This window comes from Calliopsis andreniformis, chromosome 5, assembly GCF_051401765.1.
Source record: "Calliopsis andreniformis isolate RMS-2024a chromosome 5, iyCalAndr_principal, whole genome shotgun sequence".
Classification (NCBI taxonomy): domain Eukaryota; kingdom Metazoa; phylum Arthropoda; class Insecta; order Hymenoptera; family Andrenidae; genus Calliopsis; species Calliopsis andreniformis.
The window spans coordinates 1557400-1579373 of NC_135066.1; the positions used below are offsets into that span (position 1 = coordinate 1557400).

Below are 21974 nucleotides of genomic sequence, written 5' to 3' on the forward strand. Positions count from 1 at the left end.
TCTAGCCAGCGAGTATTGCGTAACAGGAGATATACGAGCACCATGTGTATTACGCGATGGCCGGGCGCAGTCCTCACCAGCGAATCCTGCAAGTCCGGTTAGGTGGCCGCCGGTGGTTAGTACAAGGTAGATTCGTAACGGAACTCGTGCGCGCAATTTCAGCGTCGCAGGATTATAAATTCGCCAGCGGAGACGCGGCACCGCGGCACCGCGGCACCGCGGCACCGCGGCCAGCCACCCATAATCCACAATGTATACACTGTGTCCCAGCCGCGCGACTGTAAATTTATTATTTGCTGCCCGTCACGCCGTGATAAATACAGGAATCGTGAACTTCCTCCCTCGTTACCGCCGGACGTGACGGGTGATTTTTATCAATTAATTGTTGCGCGCTCGCCACTCGCTGACTTTAATTGGATTTATACGCGAGGACCTTGTCATGCGACTTTACCGTTCGAATAGTGAAGTTTATTTACTTCGGGGACACCCGTTAAATATGGTCCCTGAGAGACCTCGGGGGTTGATGACGCTCGCGGAACGCCTGGGAAAGTCTTCAGAAAGGATACGAGGAAATTCTAGTCTAGCGTTATTCAGGGGTGAGGTCTCTTACCCGCATATCTCCTCTTCCAAATGTTCTTTGGATGTTGAGAGTGACACTTGGACTAGAGGTCCCTCCTGTGACAAATTTAGGGACCTCCATTCCCTCTACCTTCAACAATACCACACAGCTCAAAAGACAAAGAATTCCCAGCTTCTATCAGCTTAGCAAACCCCAGGTATAGAGAGCAGCGAAGGTATTCCGCAGTGCCACGGGAATGCAAACCTGTCCAGTTGTCACAGCGAAACCTCCCCCAGCAATTCACCCTTCGGCTTAGCCGAGACGCTGGACGAGCTCGAAGACAGCCGACACATCCGCATTGCGAGCAGCAGGCGCTTGGACCGCGTTCCTCCGCGTTCTTCGCTCGATCTGGCAAGACAGATGCGTGTATCGTGGCGTACGCGCTTCATCGGGGCAAGTGTAATAAACCCCGAGAGTCCGAGCACACGCAAACGGCCTCTGCGCGTTCGTGTGCTCGCGCGGATCGGAGAAGGAAAGCAAGGGCCGAGCGAGAGTAATGCGCGCCAGTGCATAGTAGTAATAATAAAGTGGTAGTGGTTGGCACGTCACGGTCCAACAGGCCGATCAACCGTCCGTGCGGCGAGCCAGCTACTGGTCTCCGCCCACGCACAAATATGCGCGTACACACAGAGACAACGCGAACCAGCCGCTTTCAAGACGAACGAGGACGTCGAAGGGCAGGACGATCCGTATGCAGGGAACGCCGCGATGATGCCAAACGCTAACGAGCGGAGTTCACTCGCTGGCTAGTGGCAGGAGGCTGAAGAACCAGTGTTGCCCTGGCTTCCAGGAGGAACTGGTACAGTTGCTGTTGGCTTTCGTGCTCGCTGGGCTGAGGATTCAGAGAAAGTTTCGGCGATTTATGGTTGGGTGATTGGTAGGAGCTTTGAAGGTAGTAGGTTCCCAGGTTGGGGCTTGTGGTTTGTGAGGGAGATAGGGTGCTGGTGCTGAATCAATTAGTATCGGTTACTGAAATTTTTCTTTTGATACATTGATAGACAAAAAGGTTTAGAGTTATCCAAGCTGTAAACCTGAATAAATTACCGATAGTAAGATTATATTTTGACACACACCGTCAGCTGAGACAACAATAAGATAGAAAGTTGACTGTCACCCCTACCACAGAGTGTCCCCCTTCCCAAACCGCTTCGATTACGCCACTCTCGTCGATGGCATAACGGCGGACCATGCACCGGGATTTCTACTTGTCTTTCTTCTCTTATTTTTCGCGTGTCGGTGCCATGCGAGTGCCACTACACCGATAACTCGTATCGTGCAACGCAACAATAACATGTAGATAAATGCATTAAGCATCAGAGACGACTTCCATATAAGGAAATTCTCGCGAATACAAAAATGAAACTTCAGACAGAGATGGACGCCATCCTCTCGAGAGACATTTAATTGAACCACTTCTCACGCTCGATTTTGCAAATAAAATAGCACAAGTCTAAATCCCTATTAATTATACATAAAATAATGACATAAAGTATGCACGCCAGTCCCGTTACCTTGCTCTCCTCATCACTGCGCCGGTTCTCTTCGCGAAATCATTATTAACGCAGTTACTTTTGCAAGAGAAAAACAGAAAGAGTCGACAGGGACAGGGCATCTCCGCTCTCTGGTAACGTCCTCCTCAACAGGTTCAACCTCTCGGCAGAGTTCCTTTTCACCGATGGTAGATGGTAGCCCGCGTCTGACCACGCATCGACATTTCTACTTGCTCATTTTTCCCATTTTTCGTACCGCCCCGTTACCGTCGGGCTTGACTACCGTCATAAACCGATTATAAATCGCATTGCTCGCGAGGCGTGTCTCTCTTGAAGCATCTCTCCTGCACGCAGGTATTTACCTCCCGAGAAGGGAGGGACATGTGGGCGTGAAGGCCGATACCGTGTACTATCGGGCACCATTTGCACATGAGACTCGCACGTCCGCGAACTAAACCTGAAATCGCAATTGCGCAACGACCGTTTGTCCAGCAATTTTTCCTCCCTTGTAACAGGCTGCGAGACAGAATTCGCGAGGCAGAAGCTGGCGAACGTAACAGAAGAACTACGTCTGCTTTTTTATGAACCATCAGACGTAAACTTCTTCTGCGCAGATAAATAGATAATTAAATATGTTAACAATTCTGCCAGTTTCCAATCAGTTTCTTCAAAGTCCAAGCAGTTAACAGACAATACCATCTCCCTCCATAAGTCGATTTCTCCATTTTAACGGTACTGTCTTCTTCAACGAATCCCATAAGTACAGCTACGTCCCACGACACGAAGAAGAAGCGTCTGAAATCGTAGGTGGCGGGGTCTCTGAAAACAGAGGTCGTCCAGGTGGCATCCTCCTCCGCTTCGCTTTCTTTGCCTCGCTTCCTGTATCCGAAGATGAGGCTCGTAGCTCTTAAATGGGGTGAAAAAGTCGCATGACTCAAGAGGGAAGTGAGCAGCCCACTAGCGTGGCTAGACACGGTGAACTATGCCACGATGGTAGCCCATCACCGCCAGCCAGGGGACGATGTAGGCAGACAATGGGACAGAGTTGCCCACCGGGTAACGAGCAGAGACTCGTCCCGTAATTTGCATGCAATGCAGCCGGGTAATACGATAAATATGCATGAATTCGGGCACAAGAGTGAAAACAGCTGCGGAGCGCGGATGCTGGATTCGTTGCGCGGTTGCGACATGCCTGTCGATCATTGTTCCAGTGCGCCTCTGGGCTTAACTTGGCGCAAACTTGCTGCGCCTGGCGTTCCATGCATCGTCGCCAGACGTGCCAGACTATTGTTGAAAAAATAGTTGAGTAGGTTCTTTCCGTCTGGGGTGCTCGATAAAGTAACGAGAGCTTTATAGAACTAGTAGAAGAGCTTCCCCTACGTTATCTTCGTCTGTTTGTTGAACGTATACCGAGGTGTCGCCCATAAAACGCTTTATGGATACCCGCACTCGCCGAGCGTAACATCGAACGTTTACGAGTTAATTACTTAATCAGTTGATTAGGAACTATCGAATGGCACTCACACAACGCCGGCGCGGCGTTCCGGTTAGCGAGCAAGGGACGCTGGTAAGATGGCTCGAGCCTCCATGTGACACTGTGATATCGACGGCGACGTCTAGACTTCGAGGAAATCGTCTGGCCATGAAGAAACCTCAAGACTAATTAGCCATTTAGGAACCAAGATTTCCTGTGGCATCAGGCATAACAGTGTACCAATTTCCTGTCCTTATAACTGTTTCAAAACTACTGAGGTAGAACTAGTCAAGACCTCTAAGTAAAGTCTTGTCGAAGTTTTCTAATGCAAGGGCAGACGAATGTGATGGAATAGATGAAAGGATTCGATGCAGAGGTGAAGATTCTAGTGAACTACTACTTGAGAGTTTCACTTGAGAGTCTGTACATTATTTAAGAATTCCTCTAGTAATTCGAGCTCCCGATAATAATCGAGCAATTTGCAAGGTCCAAATAGTATAATGCGTTTAGAAACCGATCGGGGAGAATTAAAGTAATCATCTTGCTGTAACGTGGTTGCCTCTGATCAACGATTGGCAGCGTTTAATAGGTTGAATTAGCGGAGACCGAACATTAGGCCCGGGGGAAGAATGTCAGCTTAAAATCCCGAGTTCCGGTTAGCAGCACGCGATAGAGCATGGGAGAGTCTTAATCGCGAGAACAGGATCGTTAGTAAATATAGATCACGGTCAATATTATCGAGGAGAGTTACAGAGCTCCTTGAAGGCCAGGAGAAAGGAAGTTGAGCAATTTCCCTGGTAATTTCATCTTTCAGGAGTCCCAGAAGCACCTAGAGTATGAGGTAATCGTACGAACGAGTAGCAGAATTTGTTTATATTAATCAACGTCATCACAGGGCGATGCCTTAGGTCAGAACACCCAATAATCTTTGAGATGAGGATTCTAAGTACGCATAATCGAGCGTGAATCAGCGGAAGAGAACCTTCTTAATTATTCAGTAAAGGACACTGGTGTTATTTAAGAAGGTCTATAAGATCGGATATAGAGGATATTGGAGAATTCTATTTATAAACTTAAAGCTCTAAAAGCGAACTGGATCCTGGAATGTGCTCGTATCGTATCTAGTTCCCCTTTCATTTCCACGACTAAAAAATATTTTAGCTGATCAGTGAGTGACTCGAACCTGTACAGCCTCTACGCGTATCTGAAACACAAGTGGAGTACTCCGCAAGTTCTCCTTCCATTCCAGCTAGCATTTAAAAGTCTCGAAGATGGTAACTAAACTACTCGAACCTGTATATTCTATACACGCGTCTAAGCTGGAAGTACGGAACTCCTCGAGCTCGCCTCTAACTGAACTGGAAATTGAGAGCTCCCCGAACAAAAACGAAACGACTAGTCGGTTTCCTTCTTCTAGCCATAAATCTACTACGTTTCCTCATCAATCACGGGGCAACACCTCCTTGACGTCACGTCATGGGAACAACTCCATCAGGACCGGCCCAAACAGGCTGGCAAATCTCATTAGCTCGTCGGGTACGCAAATTCGTTAACGCGTTCCACAGAAGCGCGTCGGCCATTCGTGGTCCGCTCATCGACCGTTTTATTCCAAATTACTTCGTGTCGGCCTGTCACTTGCGGCTAGCCGCAGGCCCTTTCCTGCCTTCCCTGCGTGCACACGCATAATCTCGCTGTCGTAGAACGCGACACTTGAAAATTACCAGGTGTCTTTCCCTCTGAACATAGAGAAGAGCTCGATGCGCGGCGAGCTGCCTCGCTGGCTAATTAATTAAGCAGGAAACTGTGTCCCTGAGCATTCTTCCACGGAGTGACTACGGTAGGCGTGAATTTGAGTAGTCAGAGTCTGGTATCGTCGTTTCTTCAACTTCCTTTCAGTACTTCCTCTCTTTAGCTTCGGTATAAAACAATGGAGAAAAATGAGCAATTATAAATAAAATCATTTTTACCAGAAGAAGAGTTTACCAAGGTCCCTATGTACCTTCTTCTTAATACCTGCTGCCGTTAAAACTGTAAATTCGGTGCGAATCAGTCCTAAAGTAATCAGGCTACTTTTTTCTGGAGTCGATGCACAAGCCAGCCTTCTCAAGGGAAGGCAGCTCTCATTTATTCCTCATCATCGAGTAGCAGAAGAGGCCGAACACCGTTCCACCGACGGAAGATGACGAAGAGGAAGAAGATAGCGAATTCCAGGACGGTTAATCGTCGAGCGGCGACCCAGGGAGCCCGGTTTCTCCCCCGAGTAATCGTAATTTTCGTAATACGCGATCGAGTTCCTGGGGGAGGCGCGGAGGGGGGTGGGGACCGGTGACCGGAAGCCACGGTTTGTTCAGCCGTTGAACCTGCTCTCGTTTAATTCCGCTCACGGAGCAGCTTCGAGGCAAACCAGGGCTATTATATCGCTGCACCGAGCATCGAGGATGACGTTACGTATCCCGAGGCTGTCCGCGATCGCGATACCCAACCGTACGCCTATCCCCCCGTTCCTGTTCCTCTTCCTCCCGTTTTCTGATTCCCTCATTATCTCCTCTTAGCCCCTCTCACCAGGCCTTCTGCTTTGCTCTTTCATCGCGGCTGAACGGAACTCATCGAGAAGTTAGTCCACGGAGCACGACACTAATTTCCATGGCTCAGGGGAGTGGGGACACCGGAAACGTGATTCTTTTGATAGCTTGAGTCTTTTGTGGACTTTAAACAGAGATCTTAGGCCTCGTGAAACTGGAGGGCAGGTTTCAAGAAAGAAAACCAGTTCCTTCGTGGATATCTATTCTAACTGATACAGTAACTCACCCAAGTGATTCTTCGACTTTGTACCTATGTACCTAGGCTACTCCGCCAGGAAAAGTTGCTTAATCAGAGAGATTGAAATACATTGAACCGAGCAGAACTCGAAACGGCCTCGGAAGGTCTAACAACAATAATTCGCAATAAGCCTGGTGTTTCCTGGATGGTACAGGTGCGTTTCTTAGATGCAGTTATGACGATCTGGGAGCAGGGCGGGGGGCGATTAAACGAATAAGGAGTCACGGCAATAGGGAAACACCTGACCGCCTTTTATAACGGCCAGTAAAATGCTTCGTTAAAGGATCGACCTAGGCTGGATCCTGTAAATTTAACGATTCCCCAGCACAAAGTACGCTCTAACTGCGGCCGTAACCGGTACGCCTTCCTATGGTTGATTGCGCCGTGGGACGGTTCGACGTATCGTCTCCATTGCCCAATAAACAAGCAGCCAGGAAATTAATCTCGGTGGCAAGCAGCCGTTGCCGCGATTACGTCCGAGGGGATTTTAAGCAACCGCCCCTCGGTCTTTCGTGCCGCCGTTTACGAGGCGACAAAGTGGTCGCGCTGGCGCAAAAACTTGATTCTAACGAGGGGATTTGCAGTCGGTCGCGGCTGCCCAATGGTAACCGATTAGGCATACAAACGACCGAGGGTGTTTCCTCTTCGCCGAAGAAATTGGATCGTTAATTTAATTATCGGCTAATCCTCGCCGTGCTTTCGAGAGGGAAGAAAGTACTACTTTGAGCCATTAAGAGCTCTCCGTGCGCGCAATCGAGAATTTGTAGTTACAGGATTACGAATAGGGAAGTAACGTGGACGGTTAACTGCTCAGCGTCGAGATAGTTAAATGGCCTGTCTACAGTTAGATATGAGAACGCCGAGTCTCTGCTTCTGAGTTGCTCCCTTTGCGAGCGAAACCAGAGGCGCGGTCGGTGCACAATGCCGGTGCACGGTTTGCCAGCTGGAATCGTTACGATTTCATACCGAGGACCGAGCAAGCTAATTCAGGGGCAATGTGAATGGTACGAAGATGCATTGTTTCGAGCCGGAAGAAGTGGTACTTACGAGTTAGAGGTAGAGCGTGCCGACACGCCGGGGTGCCACCACGGTGACAGCCAGACGTGGTCCACATTTAGTCGGTGGCAGCGGCGCTGCTGTGGCAAGCGGCGGGGTTTCCGGTCTCGTGCAGCCTAGACCGCTTCCACCACGTAACTCCCACACTAAATTCGTCAGTGAACGGGGTCTGCTTAGACGCCGCGATCTGCGTAAGGAATTCAAAGTTATCTTAAATGTTCCTTTCGTAATAACGTCTTACAGGTGTTCTGCCTAGAAGAAAGGAAGCAAGCAAGCAACTGCACAGTGAGCGAACAGGAAACTCAATCCACAATCCTGTGGCTATAAAGCAAAGCAGCAAAATATAAAAAACGTAACATGATGGTTTGCCTTAGAAACACAGAAGCATGGGTGAAAAACCGTATACCTTTTTTCTGGCAGCTTAGCACCAGCCCCGGAATCCCCCGATGTTCTACCCCCAGAGTGGCTAGAATCCAGCGTCCCATCGAGCTCCATGGCTTGTTGGAGGTTCGTCAGGCTCTTGTATCGAATGTTGAAAAGCGGAGAGCCACCCTTATAGCCAGGAGGCGTCTCCTTGAGCGGCGACGCGCTCTTTTGCCTCATCAGTGGACGTCCCCTCTGAGTGCCGCTGTTCTTCACGTACAGCTTGGCCAACGGTGGCTTCTCGACTCTGGGTTGAGGTGCCTCCTTCACGGCACGCCTCGTTCTCTTCTCCGCCTGTATCTTCTTGGTCGGTATGGTCTCTATGGGCGGTGGTTCCGGTCTGTCGTCCAGCAGAGGCGCGATCGTCATGGTGACAGGGGTCAGCGGTGGACTGGAGCCCTGTGTTCCAGGTAATGGGCTCTCGTACGGCGACCTGACGCTCTTGGGCAGAGGCGCGAACCCACGGACGTAGTCGTAGATCTGATCAATCTCGTCGTACTCCTCCGTGCAGGCCGAGGGTGGCACACGGTTCTCGTCCCTGTAGCCCGCATGTCCTGAAGACGCTTGGTGCCCATTGCTGTGATAGTGATGATGATGATGGTGATGGCTGGCATTGTTCCTGTGATGGCTCAGGGGTGCGTTGTCCGAGTTGGTCGACGACCGCCTGAGGAAGCCAGAGCCGCTTCTGGTCTGCCTGGAAGGCTTGCTCTCGCCAAGGCGGCCGTCCAAAACGTGCGCACGGTCCGCCACATCAGCCACGAGACGCGACGCTCGCTCCACCAGCCTTGTGAACTCCTGCATCGACCTCAGCGCCTCTTCGTTCCTCGCTTTGACCAGCTTCAGCGGCGCAGCTAGGGGCAACGCCACTGCTGCACCTTCTCTCTGTAATGGCAGCGCGAACACGTGCTCCTCCTCGAACGTGGACAGCAGCCTGAGCTCCGGGACGAACTGCGAGGAGGACTTGAGTCCTCTGGGCGGCTGGCCGTGTACCAATCGAACTGTCAAAGGTAGACGCTTGCTGAGCAGCGCTCTGGCCGTGTGCACGCCGCTAATGTTGTCCTCGCGTGCTAGAGCGCTGAAGCGACCGCGCTGATCCATCCCCAGCAGCACGCTCTCGCCCCGACAGTCCACGCAGCGCAGGAATCTACCGCGGCCAGGCAGACTGACCTCCCCCGCCGTCACGATCGTCTCCCCCGCTGCCAAGGTCCTCGTCCCCTCTGGAACCACTATCCCCGAGTCGTCGTCCACTCTGCAGGCTATTCCTCGAACAGTCTCCCTCACTAAGGCCCCTTCCTCTGGACATCTTCGGCACAGCTCGTTCACCGACTCTATACCGCGCACTGCTCTGCCCTCTTCGCTCAGGATCTCGAAGTAGCCCGCGTAAGAGTCTGGAATCGCTAGCCTAGGTCCCACGCCGACCACCCTGCGTCCCTCCTTGATCTTTACTGCTTGAGCGACGATCTTCCGCCGACGTCCTGCGGATACAAGCAGCGCGGTGCTTTGGAGACTGGGCGCCGGAAGCGTGGGCACACCCAGTCCTCCATACTGGCCCTTCGTGATCTTGATCACAGCCGGTAGCCGATACTTGGAGACGAATTCGCGCAAGTACGTCGCTTCCTCGGCCCAGCGTGCCGCCGCAACCACGATCTGACCGTCGGTCGCGGCCATCGCGGCGCTACACCGCCGCCCACCCTTGCGAGCACGGGCCCCACCGTCAACGTCCTCGTCGATAGGGCCCACTCAGGGCCCTGACTGTCTCTGATCGCTACTGATGCTCCTGCTGCTCGGACGCTGCGCCTCTATGCTCCATCTGAAAATCAACCAACGCAACATTTCTTAAGCTATAGACTACTCAGGGTTTTTAGGATCGCTTATGGTTTAAGTAGAATAGTGTTACCAGTAAATTGCATCTCTGTCTTCCTGAAAATAATGAATTTTTCTAAAGCGTATCGATTTCTCTTTCAACCACACCCCGACCTCAGAAATTCACTTTGGTCGTTGATAGAAGCGATCGGAGGTTCGTTGCCCGTTACTTCCTCGTGGCGTTCGCATCATCAGCGTAATCGACGATTAAAGTAGACGATCTACGGTCGAATATCTCGAAGCCCGGTTACCTAACGAGCGTAGCTGCCAGTCGAGGTGTACGTAAATGGGCGGTGCCGCCGATTGTTTCGGATTTCTCCAAAGCGTATATACCTCGTCGGAGGAAAGTAACGATCGTGACTTGGCCCGGAGAGGCATCGCGAACATTAAGCGATTCCCCAGACGAATTGCTTCACGGTTATGCCGCGGCACGGAAATTCCGCGCACGATGCTGTAACGCGCTGGGAACTGCCCTGCTTCCGTGTGTTCCCCGCGTCCCGACATCGGATCGGGTATCTTGGACGCGATTACATAAATCGCGGTCGCTCCGGGCCGACCGAAACATTTCCACCTCGCAATTATCGCTTTCCTTCGACTACACTTGGATGATGACGATGAACGATCAATGAAGGAAATAAATACTCTCGGCGGCTGGATCGGGGTAGTCTATGTGGGAAGATGGTGAAGATAGACTTGGTACATAGCGAGACTATTTTAGAAAAAATCTCAGGCAGGATCCTATCCCAGAGCTTCTATTTACTTCTACTAGCAATTTATAAACGATTCCAAAGATTAGCGATTAATAAATGATCAAAGCTGTCTCTTCAGTGTTGCATTCTATGCTCTGTCCCATTCTTCAGGATTCCTCAGGATTCCTCAGACGTTGCCTAAGCGTCCTAAGCGAATTGAATCGTGGCCAGGCGGAAGGGCCAGGTTCGGGGCCCACACGGAAGCGCGTCTGCCCCATCTCCAGCATTCTAGCGATTCCCTCGCGGTCCCCTTCCCCGCAATTTATCGCTCGGTCGTGTGAAAGGCCCATTGAAGAGAGCAGAGCCATGGCTGCGCACGCCGAGGGATATGTCGGGGGATAATGAAATCGCGCGGTGAAAATCGAGCCGTCTGAAAGGGGCCTTCAAGATGGTCCGCAGCCAGGCGCAGATAAGGACGGGGGTGACCAATGACCCGGGGCGTCGTGACAGGCGCGCCTCTAGGAAGTTATTCGACACACTCCTCTGTCCTGCATTCTCCTACACGGCTCCGACTCTCCTGCCTCTCCCCCTCCTCCTCCCTTTCGTCCCCTCTCGTGGTTCAATCTCGCGGCGACTACACACATAAGCTTTCACGGCGCGGATCCTAGCGGCTCCGCGGCCCGATGCAAATTTGTATTGGAATTTTTCCCTGGGAAACGGTGCTTTGATCGAACGCAGGAAACCGTTAAGTTCCTTCGCGGCGTGCGTGTTCCCCGTGATAAGGCGATTACGCGATACGGGAACAAACGGATAGCATTGTATCTGATATACCGACCGCCATCCTCCCCCCGGCCACCTCTGCGCTTTGCCTAGATCCTCGAGTCGATGGGAGTGAGATCCTCTTTCAAGACTCGCGAGAGACATCTTTCTCAGGAATGGAGCTGGATTCTTGTCGTGATTCTTTCACTGGGAAGATAAGGTATTTGTATAATTATGACGTGATCAATTTAATCGGGGAAAATAATTACAGAGAAGGAAAGTTTGAGTCCCGTTCTTGGGAGTCCTGATGACGCAAGCTGCGACAGCGTTATGGTGAGTCATGTAGGAAATCTATCTGGTGTATTCGTTTATCGTGACACGGACCAGGGAAATTTTTTTGAAGAGTCATACTGTAGCAGATCTGTTCATATTGTGACAGAGTTAGTCATTTCAGCATGTCCAGTCTGGGGCACTATTTTGAAAAGTCATAGTGTAACGCAATATTCCTTCCTGTTCAAATCTAGTTCAAGATTTTTCGCCTGCCTCTCCAAACCTTTCTAGTATAAAGTAATAGGAGTGGTAAAAAAAGCTGAGGACGATAGAAGGCCAAGACTTTGTACAGCAGATAGGAATCGTTCCTTGAAATACGATTAAAGATTCGGAGGCAGAGGCTGGAGCGAAGGATTGCAGCGCTCTCGATACCCTGTACGATGTTTATCAACCTCGATGACGATATATAGCACAGGAGACGCCTACGAGCGGACAAACGGTGTCGCAAACTCGGAAACACGGCATCTAATCGTAATGTTTTATTGTTACACGGTTCTCCGCGCGTGGCGAGAAATTAGCTCGCGAGCCGTAGTCGTGAAACTACATTCCATTCATTTTGGAGGTCGACTGCGTGTACTATAATAATTTACCTCAGACTCACTAGAGAGAAATTCAACCCCTCGTAGCTCATAAGAAAAATTTGTATTTCTGCCTTTTCCAGAATTTTCAAGTCTTCACTTTCAAGGAAATAGAAACTAATAGCACGAGGATACTTTTTGTTAGACACCTCTGAATGCAAAAGAATCTCTGATCCTTCTGCGAGCTATCGCCCACCCTGTTAATTAATCTAAATTACGAAACAATCTCGGTCCATCCTCCAGTGGCTATCGAAGGATCGTAGCGCAGCTGTCGAATAGCGTGGAGAGCAGCTATCGACATCAGGTCGATCCAAGTGCGATATGTGCACGAACGACGCGGTGCAACCAGCCAGCCGCCCACGAATAGACGAACGTGTGTCGCAACGCACCGCGTCTCTCCCTCTCGGGAACACAGCTCTCTTTTGCTCTCCTCTGCATGGGCTGATTTATCGACATGCCCTCGAATTATATGCCGCAGCTCCGGGCAGCTTTCACCCGTGGCTCCACCATGTGCACGTCAGCTACCACCACACGCCGACACGTCTCTACGATCCTTTTGTTTCGTCAAAGCGATTTCGACACCGGGTCCCAACGCGACACGCGATTGGCCTTGCGTCTCGTAATCGGGCCAAGCATCGATACGCGCGTAGACGACTGCCGAGGGGCCTCTGACCCCAGGGACTCAACGCCTCGGCTGTCTCTATCGAGTCTAGGCTCGATACTTTACTTGCGAATAAACTGTCTGCAAAAATCACTGCCAACGATCTGATCATAATCGGAGGCTTAGTTTCACGATTTAGCGAAACGTTGTGGGTCGATCAAGAGCAGAGTTTGTGGAGTGTGAAGAGGTTCTATGAAAGAGAGTAGCAAAGTAAGCATTTGCATACTGGAGCAAAGACGTTAAGTGTCTTGTCCGATACACGCATCTCGCCACTCCATTTTATCAGCTTCGCTCTGATAATACGTTGAAAATTTTCAAGGCTGATACACATTAGTCTTCGTTTCGATAATCACACTTCTCGCCACGCCTGTGACGAATTAGCATAATCGGTGTCTTCCCATTTCAAACCTCGTTCAAATCCTCAGACCTCTTCTCAGACAGGAGATAGAAGTACAGAGGTGTTCGGTAATAGATACGATTTTCATCCCAGGTTATAGTAGCTGCTCTAAATGTAAAATTTCACCAATTAAAACGTGATAGATGTTACTGAACACATCTCAGTTGAAGTTTAATTAACCCTCGCGGTGTTCTCACGAAAAAGTATCCATATCGGTGGCTGACCAGATTTGCTTGCTTAATCCAATTTCTCGGTGGATTAATCTAATTACGATGATGCACGTATGCAGCGGGTGTGACGTGCAACTATGCTACGGCGCAATCGCAATGCGAGAAACACTGTCGGCGGAGGTTCTAGCAGAGCTGCGCGAGAAACCCTGCTCCTCCAGTTCCACCAGAGATTTAGATCGATATCTTGCGATGCTGGACGACCGATACGGATAGCTGTATACTTCTAATGACTCAAGGCCGATCGAATGTAGGCCGATATTGACAGTGAGCGTGGTTAAAGTTCGATGAAGATCGGCATATTTGCATCTGATGCCATAGACTAACCTTAGCGACTATTCTAATCTATAAAACTGAAAATCTTATAGGTATACATACACAGTGGTCTTCTAGAGTCACTACTGCTCTAAGTTCTTAGTACTGGATCTAATCTCATTCTAGATTTACTAAATCCACTCAGGAAAGGGCTAACATCCTCTAACTGTGCTCACTCGCTTCTTGATATTGCTATCTAAATAGAAAATACCCTTTAATATTCCATTTCTATTACTTGAATCAGGGCTTTCAACAGTATACGTTATCGGTGTTGCTTCTAAAAAGATACCAAGCCGCATACTACTCGCATTTCTCATTCGAGTCACGCGACACGTAAGCCATTGCGAGCCATCGCGAGCCATCGCGAGCCATTGCGATCCACATCGGCGAGGTGTCAGGTGCTGTTCCTTCTCGATCCCATGCAGTAAGCAAGCGTTTATAAATCATCGGGAACGACACGAAATTCCTGTTCAGCGATGCCCAAGATCGCGTTCATTAATCCCGACCAGTTATCGTCACAAAGTACCGATCAGGATACATTGTAAGGGACGTTAAATGGAATCAGTCCACTTTCGGTACCATCCATCTTTCGTCCCTTCCCATGCAATTATTTCTATTAGCCCTAAGCACGCCTTCCGTTCGACGACCGTCTCGTTAATTATTTCGTCGTTTCGCAGTGCAATAAGGGAACGTCGCCTGCCGCCGCGGTTTTGCATACGCATGGCTAATAACATACAATTAGACGGTCTGGAGGTTTTTATCAGGAACAACCCTTCACTTTTCCCTCGTCGAGAAAGATGCTTCGCTGCGTAAGTCTATCTAGTCACTTTTCTAAATGGAACTGGGAACTTCGTGGAGCACGTGACTAGATGGGTAGAAAACTGGTCTAACGATTCGCGTTTGATAACACGTTTCTCTGAAAAGACGAATGCGTGTTTCAGTGCTCGAGTTTCCGAGAAAGATATGCAGATCGTTGTAGCGTTAGAGGAGTAAGTGGCCAATTATTATCATTTCATTTCTTTTCCTCCCTTCTATAAGGGGGTTTCTTGTAAACGAAATTAAATTCGACGATCCATTCCAAGTCGGATCAGAAACTCCTTTCGATGCGACGCAAGAAAAAGGGGGCTCCATGTGAGATTGCCAGGGTTCATTAACCAATTATTTTCGGCCATGGGAGGAGGAGAAGGAAGAGCAAACAGCTTTCAAGGGAGTTTCAGGGACCGCGTGCTCGACATTCTGCCTTTTTTCCTGCCTTTGACTAGCTTCGCCTCACCTCCTTGCCGTCACCTCTCGCAAACCGTAATAACTTCCTCACGAACGAGCAAGAACATCGCCATCCATCATACCTGGACCATGGTTCTCAACCTTCGCTGGCTGGCCCTGTTTCTGGTTCCGCGATGGCCGCGATACATTATTGGAAAACGCGAGAAAACTAGTACTTTGAGAAGCCACTGTCTTGGTTTATTTTCTAGCTTTCACCGCATCTTCATACATTCTTCGTAATTTCGTGAATTTTCATTTTAAATTTCTATTGGTCCACTTCAATATATTAAATTTTTTAAATTAGAACTCGATGATACGAAAGAGCAGAGTTTCTGCCCTCTGGTATTGAACTTCTAAAATAGAAAAACCGGGCCATGAAAATCACTTTCCTTCTCTGTACGCGTAATCTGTAATTTCAACAAAATAAACGGTCGCGTGCAATTAAAGGGTTCCAATAGCAGCGGTTTTTCGCGTGGCAAACGCCGAAGCAGTTGCCGTCTACGTGCAGAGATGTGTTCTTCTTAAGATTCCGTGCCGATCCCCGAAACGTCTCAATAATTGCTAATTGGAAGGTGGCACGAGTTTAAAAAGTGGTCGCACGTTGTCCATCTCGAAACAGCCTCTTTCCACCACCTGTCTCGCTTTCTATACCCCCCCACCTTCTCGAGCAAAGTGTCTTCTTCGCTTGTTCATGGTGAATACTTGATGAAGAGAATTCCATTCCTCGAGCAATTGAACGTAGAGTTCTTCTAGCAGCAAGTAACGATGAAGAATATTTTAATGGTGAAAATTTCAATTTACTAGGATTCGATTTAGAAGGTTTCCTAAAGCTTCATAGAGTAGATCGTTTAGTGTACCAACCTCTATCCCAAATCAAAGCCATCGCGAATTCTTTCGGGTAGCAGATGTTGCCCTTTCTCCCAATTCATTCCGTCACGTACGCGGTCGAGAGATCAGCGCGATCATCCAGTTCCTCCCTGCATCCTTCGCGAGATTCGCGAAGGTCTCTCCTTCTCTCTCCTTCCCTCTGCTTCTCCTCAGCTTCTCCCTTTCTCTGCCCGCTCGTCTTCTCCCCTTTCCCTTTCGTCCTGCGCCGTCACTGTCAATAAGTTATGTAGCAGCGCACGTGCGCGCTCGCTAATAGAAGTACAAAGCCCGCTGGAAAGCCTAGTAGGAAAGCTGCTACCGTGCCAACGGCGAGGGCTCCTACGAGTGACCGCAGAATCATCGTTCCCCGGTACACGGACGCTGACAGCCTTTCCAATTGTGCAAGCCAACTAGATGCAACCGTAGATCGATCCGATCGACTGAGAATTTAACGCTGCCGATTGTTAACGTCTAGTTACCAGCTTAGGTAGGACCTGTTCGTGGGTCCTATTCTGATTCTATAAATATTCAATGAGCAACATTTCGTTTGATATAGCAAAAAGGTGTTAAAATTTTTCTGCGTTATAAAAAAATATACAATTTGTATATTAAACAAAACTCAGAGACTTCACAGTCGATTACGCTCACCACCAGTAAATACTGCTCCAGTAGATACATACCTCTAGTAGATATGTACAGATAAGTGGTCAGACGACAGTGGAGACTTTAACGCCAGAGTAAGCGATGCCTAATCGTAATCGCTTCATCGCTCAAAAGCTCACTTGATCCCAGAAAAAGCACTACATTTACCGTGAATAATTAAACATCCTTTTTAGGATAAATCAGTGAGAATAAGAAAGCTGGTTCCTCTTGATCCCGAAGTTTATTAATGACCACTCGCATTATAAAAGATCAGAGAGCACGCTCACCGATGTCTCGACCCCTGAGCGACCACAGATATCGCTGGAGCGCATTTATTGGTGTCATACGCGCATTAAGGATGCAACAGAGACCAGCAACCCCTAACTGCTCCTTCTGTCACGCGTCAGGTCCTCGTTAAGCCGGCATTGATTTATCCTGTCGCTTATTTCGAATGACACTGCATTAATATCCAGTGTTATTTTACGCGGTAATTGCGCTCGCAAAGTTGCAGTCAATAAATGGCCAACTTTTATCCGCCGACATGATGAATTTTACTGTCTAACCGTGCGAAGAGCGTAATACGAGTGAAAAATAATAGTTCCACGTAGTTAAATAATATCGGCAAACTTTCCTAGAAGGAAGAGCACACAAAGTCTTTAATTTCTTAAAGAATTCTCTGGTATAATAGTCTTCAATCTCCAAAAAACGCGTTTCGATCTTCACCTCCGACGAAATGAAAGCCTGCCACGTCCGCCTGCGGTTGAAGACCGCGCACGTTCATAAACGGCGCATCGAGATCAAAGACATCGATCGATCCTCAAGATTATCGAGTCGCAACGCGCAACATTGTCCCTGTGGACAAGCATTGTAAATCTAGGCGAGTAAGGGTACACGGTCAGCGCAAATACGCGGCATGGATCAGCGGGAATCGGGGCCAGAACGACGGAGAAGGAGCGGGCATTTCGCTTTCAACTCTATTTCATAACAAAGCCGCAGCTTCGCTGGAGAACTCGGACTCTGCGGTCGGCCAGAGGGAGCAGAAAAAGACTGAGGGAAAAGAGAAGGAAAAAGACCACGAGGAACGCGCGGTTCCGTGCACGACGTTCCGTTTTAAGTGCCTGGAGGCCTCGCACCTTCTTTCTCAATTTTTAGGATGAGCTGACTTTTGCGTAATCAGTTTTATTACTGGTTGTACGAGCCTTAGGTTATCCTTGGGTTTTGTAGCGGACCAGAGACTATGCGTGCACTTGATAGTGCTTAGAAATTAGTAGACGTGTGAAGGAATTAGTTACTTTCTAGTATCCTCTTTTCTCATTTTATCAAAATCTTACATCTTCTAGGATTATACTCTTCGTAGAAATTTCTTGTGATTCGATATTCTTTGTAAAGATGTAATAGAAAACAGGGCATAAAGACGACAAGCCAGAGAACAGTGCTTTTGCCGTCCATCAGCGTGTCGCCGACGATCGACAAGAAGACACTGGCTCGTTCCTCTCGACTTGAGGTCTAAACGGCGCGACGATGAGGACCAGCGTTCGAGTGTCTCGCTCGAATGGTCGGAAGTAAACACGATTACTTTCCTCGAAGGCTCGAGCAAGTGTTTACCGATCGTCGTTTAACAAGGAAGAAATCGAATTACAAGAACTTGGATGATAGCCCTTCTTGCTGCGATAGCAGCCAAGTTTGAACCACGGCCTAAGATACCCTCTACCTTCAATTTTCCTCGCTATTTGTCACCCCGTCAGCTTTCATCATTTTCATCCGATTCGAGCAGCTTTTCATCGTTCTATAATGACTAAGTTCGAAGAAAGAGACTAGCAAGTTGGTACGTTGATGACTGTGGCGTGACAGACTGGGCGACCGATTTAATGGCTTATTAATGTTAATATAGACTGAATGAGAAAGAGGAGGCAAATGACAGACACGGAACGTCCGTTTTCCAGGAACTTCGTGCAGGTAATGCGTACTTCGTCCACGATACAATTTCATTCAAATCGTTTCGACTGGATTAGCTGCTTTTCCTTGCGCCGGGGGTGCTGGTATTATCGAGAGTGAAAATAATGAATGGACTCGGAACATGTGTCGCTGTCGGCGACTGGCGGCGATTCGTTTTGAACGAAAGTATAGCGATCGATGGTTACAGGGAGTATCGAAAACCTTGTGCTCATTTGGCGTCACTGGTAAAATAATAACACTTCTTCCCCCAGCTAATAGAAAAAAAAGAAAGCATAATCTTGTTGACTGACAAGAGCACCAATCGACTCCAACCTTGTATTTGTAAGCCGTTCCTCGAAAAAGGAAGGGAAGAATTTAGCAGTTAAATCATTATTGCTATACTTCTTGATAACTTTCACAAGTAAGTCGTAATTTTAAGGATGTACAATTAGTTTGTCGGCAAAAATGAGAGCATTTCTCGTAGTCGGAAGACGAAAGGAGGCGGGAAGCTAATCCATCGCGATCGAAGCCCAGAACGGGAAAGGAATCGCGGTTTCCTGATACAGTGCGACTCGTTTCTGGCTCCCTCTGCCGATCCTGTCTATATTAAGAACAGCATATGAAGGCCCGCTACTAAGTGGATTGAATCTACATTGCAGATATTTTCTTGCGCGTCTCGCCTCTTAATTGCACGCGCTCGTTGATTTCTTTTCCTGCTTGGAACACCGCCGAACACCGTCCAACTCGTATTGGGGTCCTTCGTGGTTCATTTAACAACTCTGCTACCCCTCGCCTCTATGATGGTGTTAATTGAAAATAACGAGTCGTGGGCAGGACTGCGGGCTGGTAAAAACCAGGGGATCGAGTCGGGGATGTTAGACGAAGAGGGATTTTGCCAGTGGATTCGAGGCGGGAAATACAGCGTTTTTGATCAGTGTGCAGAGGTCTCAAGGTCACCAACTTCATTTCCAGCTCTTCGTTCGCAGCTTCATGTGGTCCTTTTGGAGCTGGTTGCTGAGTAAAGCAAGTGGATGCATCCGAGAAGCGTGTTGCTTACTAACGAGGGACATCACACGGCTGACAATTTTGATTCGCTGGGACGTATATAGTAACGATATCAGTTACTACTCGATAAATACATATTATTCATTGAAATTTACTTCAATTCTGTGGGTTTCAACTTAAGCCAAAGCCACTTTCGACCTTTCTTACATTTTCTCACGGCAGATGATGCTCCCAAATTTTTTTACAAAATTCTGAATTCTTAATCAAAAGATTTGTTGATCGTCGAAGCACGTAGGAAGTTCTTTCTTTTTGGCCAGCATTCTTCCACAGCAACGAAGATTCCACGGGAGATCGTACACCCGTTTAGACGACCGAACCTGATATCATCGCTCGTTCGGTTACATCCGATCCGTGGAGGTGGATTCTTTACCGGCTTTCCCACGAGCAGAAAGAAGGATGAGAGACGGGCTGACTTCGTTTCGCTTTTAGACATTGTTACCCTCAACACGCTGCAAGTACAGCCATCATTGTAGCGTCCCATTAGCAAGGAATCAAACACACTTCTGGATGTTCCATGATAAAGATCTCAATCGAGAGAATTGGGTACATCTGCTGGGTTTCGAAGCTTCAGATTAATCTTGAAGATACCTGATGTCCTTCCAGGTATTAGAAAAAGAGCCAAGGGGTTAATTCGGATCAAGTTCCACTGTTTCAGTTTCGAGGAATCAATTTTTCCAGACGATCTATACATTATAATTATTGCAATGCCTTGTTTACGATACTCGTAATGCTTAAGAGCAACGAACGGGTCGAAATTTTGTAATGGAAGTTCACAAAATTACGTGGAGACCGCTGGGTCAGCCCCAGCATTTATCTCCGATCGGTTGATTCTCGTTTCGCTTAAGAAGGCCCAATTGAATAAGATCGCCCAATCAGGAGGAATCCACAAGGGAGCCGTGCAAAAAACAAGGAACTTCCTTGATGCCTTGATCAGCCAATTAAGAGCCGAACTGGTGGACCCGAGGTGCGTGACTGTTCCGTTCTTGCCCACTGTTGGATAAAACTTTCGTGCGACGTTCCAAGTGACTTCTCCTTCGTGAATCTTACTTAAAAAATTCCAGAATTTTGCAACTCTAATAAAAATAACGAATTAGGAGAGTAACGAAGTCAGAAAATTAGCGATGGAAATGCATAGTATCTAAGTTTGACTCTTTGAAATATATCTAAATCGCAAATTCCCTCTTTAAATCCATTTCTCACTAGCGCCATCGTATCCTCGAAGATCTAAAGGGGTCCAGGATCCTCGAGGGACCTGGCAGGATCAAAAATCCCTCGGAACAGTGGCTCTGTCCAGGTATCTCCGTTGATCGGCCGGTTCATCGATCCTCTCCGTCCGCGATATCCCCTTTCCATCTCTCTTTGTCTCAGTTGCACAACGTCTGGCGTGGTTGGTCCCTCGTTGCTCGTCCAGAGAGGGCAGAGGTGGCTCGAGTGCACGAGATCGCAGCTATGCGCCAGCGGAAGATCGCCAGCAGGCTCTTACGAGGAGGATCGGTGGGCGCCTCCGCGTCGTAGTTATATTTAGATTCGCGCTGACCGGCTTCGTGCTTCTTGTTTTACATTTAGCCGGGCATCACACTCCCCGGCACTGGCTTCGTCGCTGCCTTCCCTCCACCACCGTCAGCCCCGCTCTCCTCCACTCCTCGCCGCGATTCCACAGCAGGAGAGATCCTGCGGGAGATCTCGTACCCGTTTAGACCCTCGAACGTCTCGTCCCTGTGATACGATCCTCGGGTTCTTCGATAGGTCCTCGTAAAAGCGACGAGCGAGCTCGATGACAGCGCTCGATCCACTGTTCGACGGTATCTTCTTCCCAGGCTTAAGTTCTTCCTCGAGAAGGGGTGTTAAGACTGTTAGCAGGTCGATAGTATGGTTCACGATATCTTGAACCATCTGTAACCCAAGGATTTTGGGGAAGAGTGAAATGTGCTTGAAAAAGACTTGAGTGTGTTTCGGTTGTCGCCAGGTAGCGAAGGATTGTCAAAAATCCCAAGAAAATTAATTGCGAACTGAGGTAGGTAGACCTCGCGCCGCCAGTAGCAATATATCCTGACGAAATAAATAATCGACACGATTTTTCTCGATTAACCTGCGCATCCTGCGCTAAGGGGTTATTAACTTCGATTAGAGCCTATTAATTTTGTAGCGCGATAATCGTTTTCAGGCACCGGACAGGCGTTTGCGCGATGGTGCGCGACCTTCCCGCCTAGCTCGCTGCTTCCTGCCGTTAACTCCAGTGTTACATTGACTAATAGCTCCGGAATGCTTAATTGTTAACTTCGATCCAAGCAGTTGTTTGGCCTCTGCAGCACATTTCTGAGGAATAACTAGGGTTTAATACTTCGAACTTAAGTGGTATCAAATGTAGTGGTATCAAATTGTAATTATTTAAATTGCCGAAGAACTAGGACAAATATTGTCCTAGAGCATATTAGAGGCTGGGGGCAGCGAAGCTAAAAAGCGTATTTTACGATCGAATCGATTATCCACGGCTCTGCACG

At 48.6% G+C, this 21974-nt stretch overlaps 1 protein-coding gene across 1 annotated transcript in view; it reads right to left on the minus strand.

The window, feature by feature from the left end:
• The window catches only part of Sano (CABIT domain-containing protein serrano), a 52366-nt gene that overhangs the window by 17674 nt on the left and 12718 nt on the right, over positions 1–21974 (minus strand). The window contains exons 2-3 of the mRNA XM_076379351.1: positions 7866–9692; positions 7451–7646 (exon numbers count right to left, since the gene is read on the minus strand). Of these exons, the coding sequence (XP_076235466.1) occupies positions 7454–7646; positions 7866–9550 (1878 nt within the window). The 5' untranslated portion in view covers positions 9551–9692 and the 3' untranslated portion in view covers positions 7451–7453. The remainder of the gene's footprint in view (positions 1–7450; positions 7647–7865; positions 9693–21974) is intronic.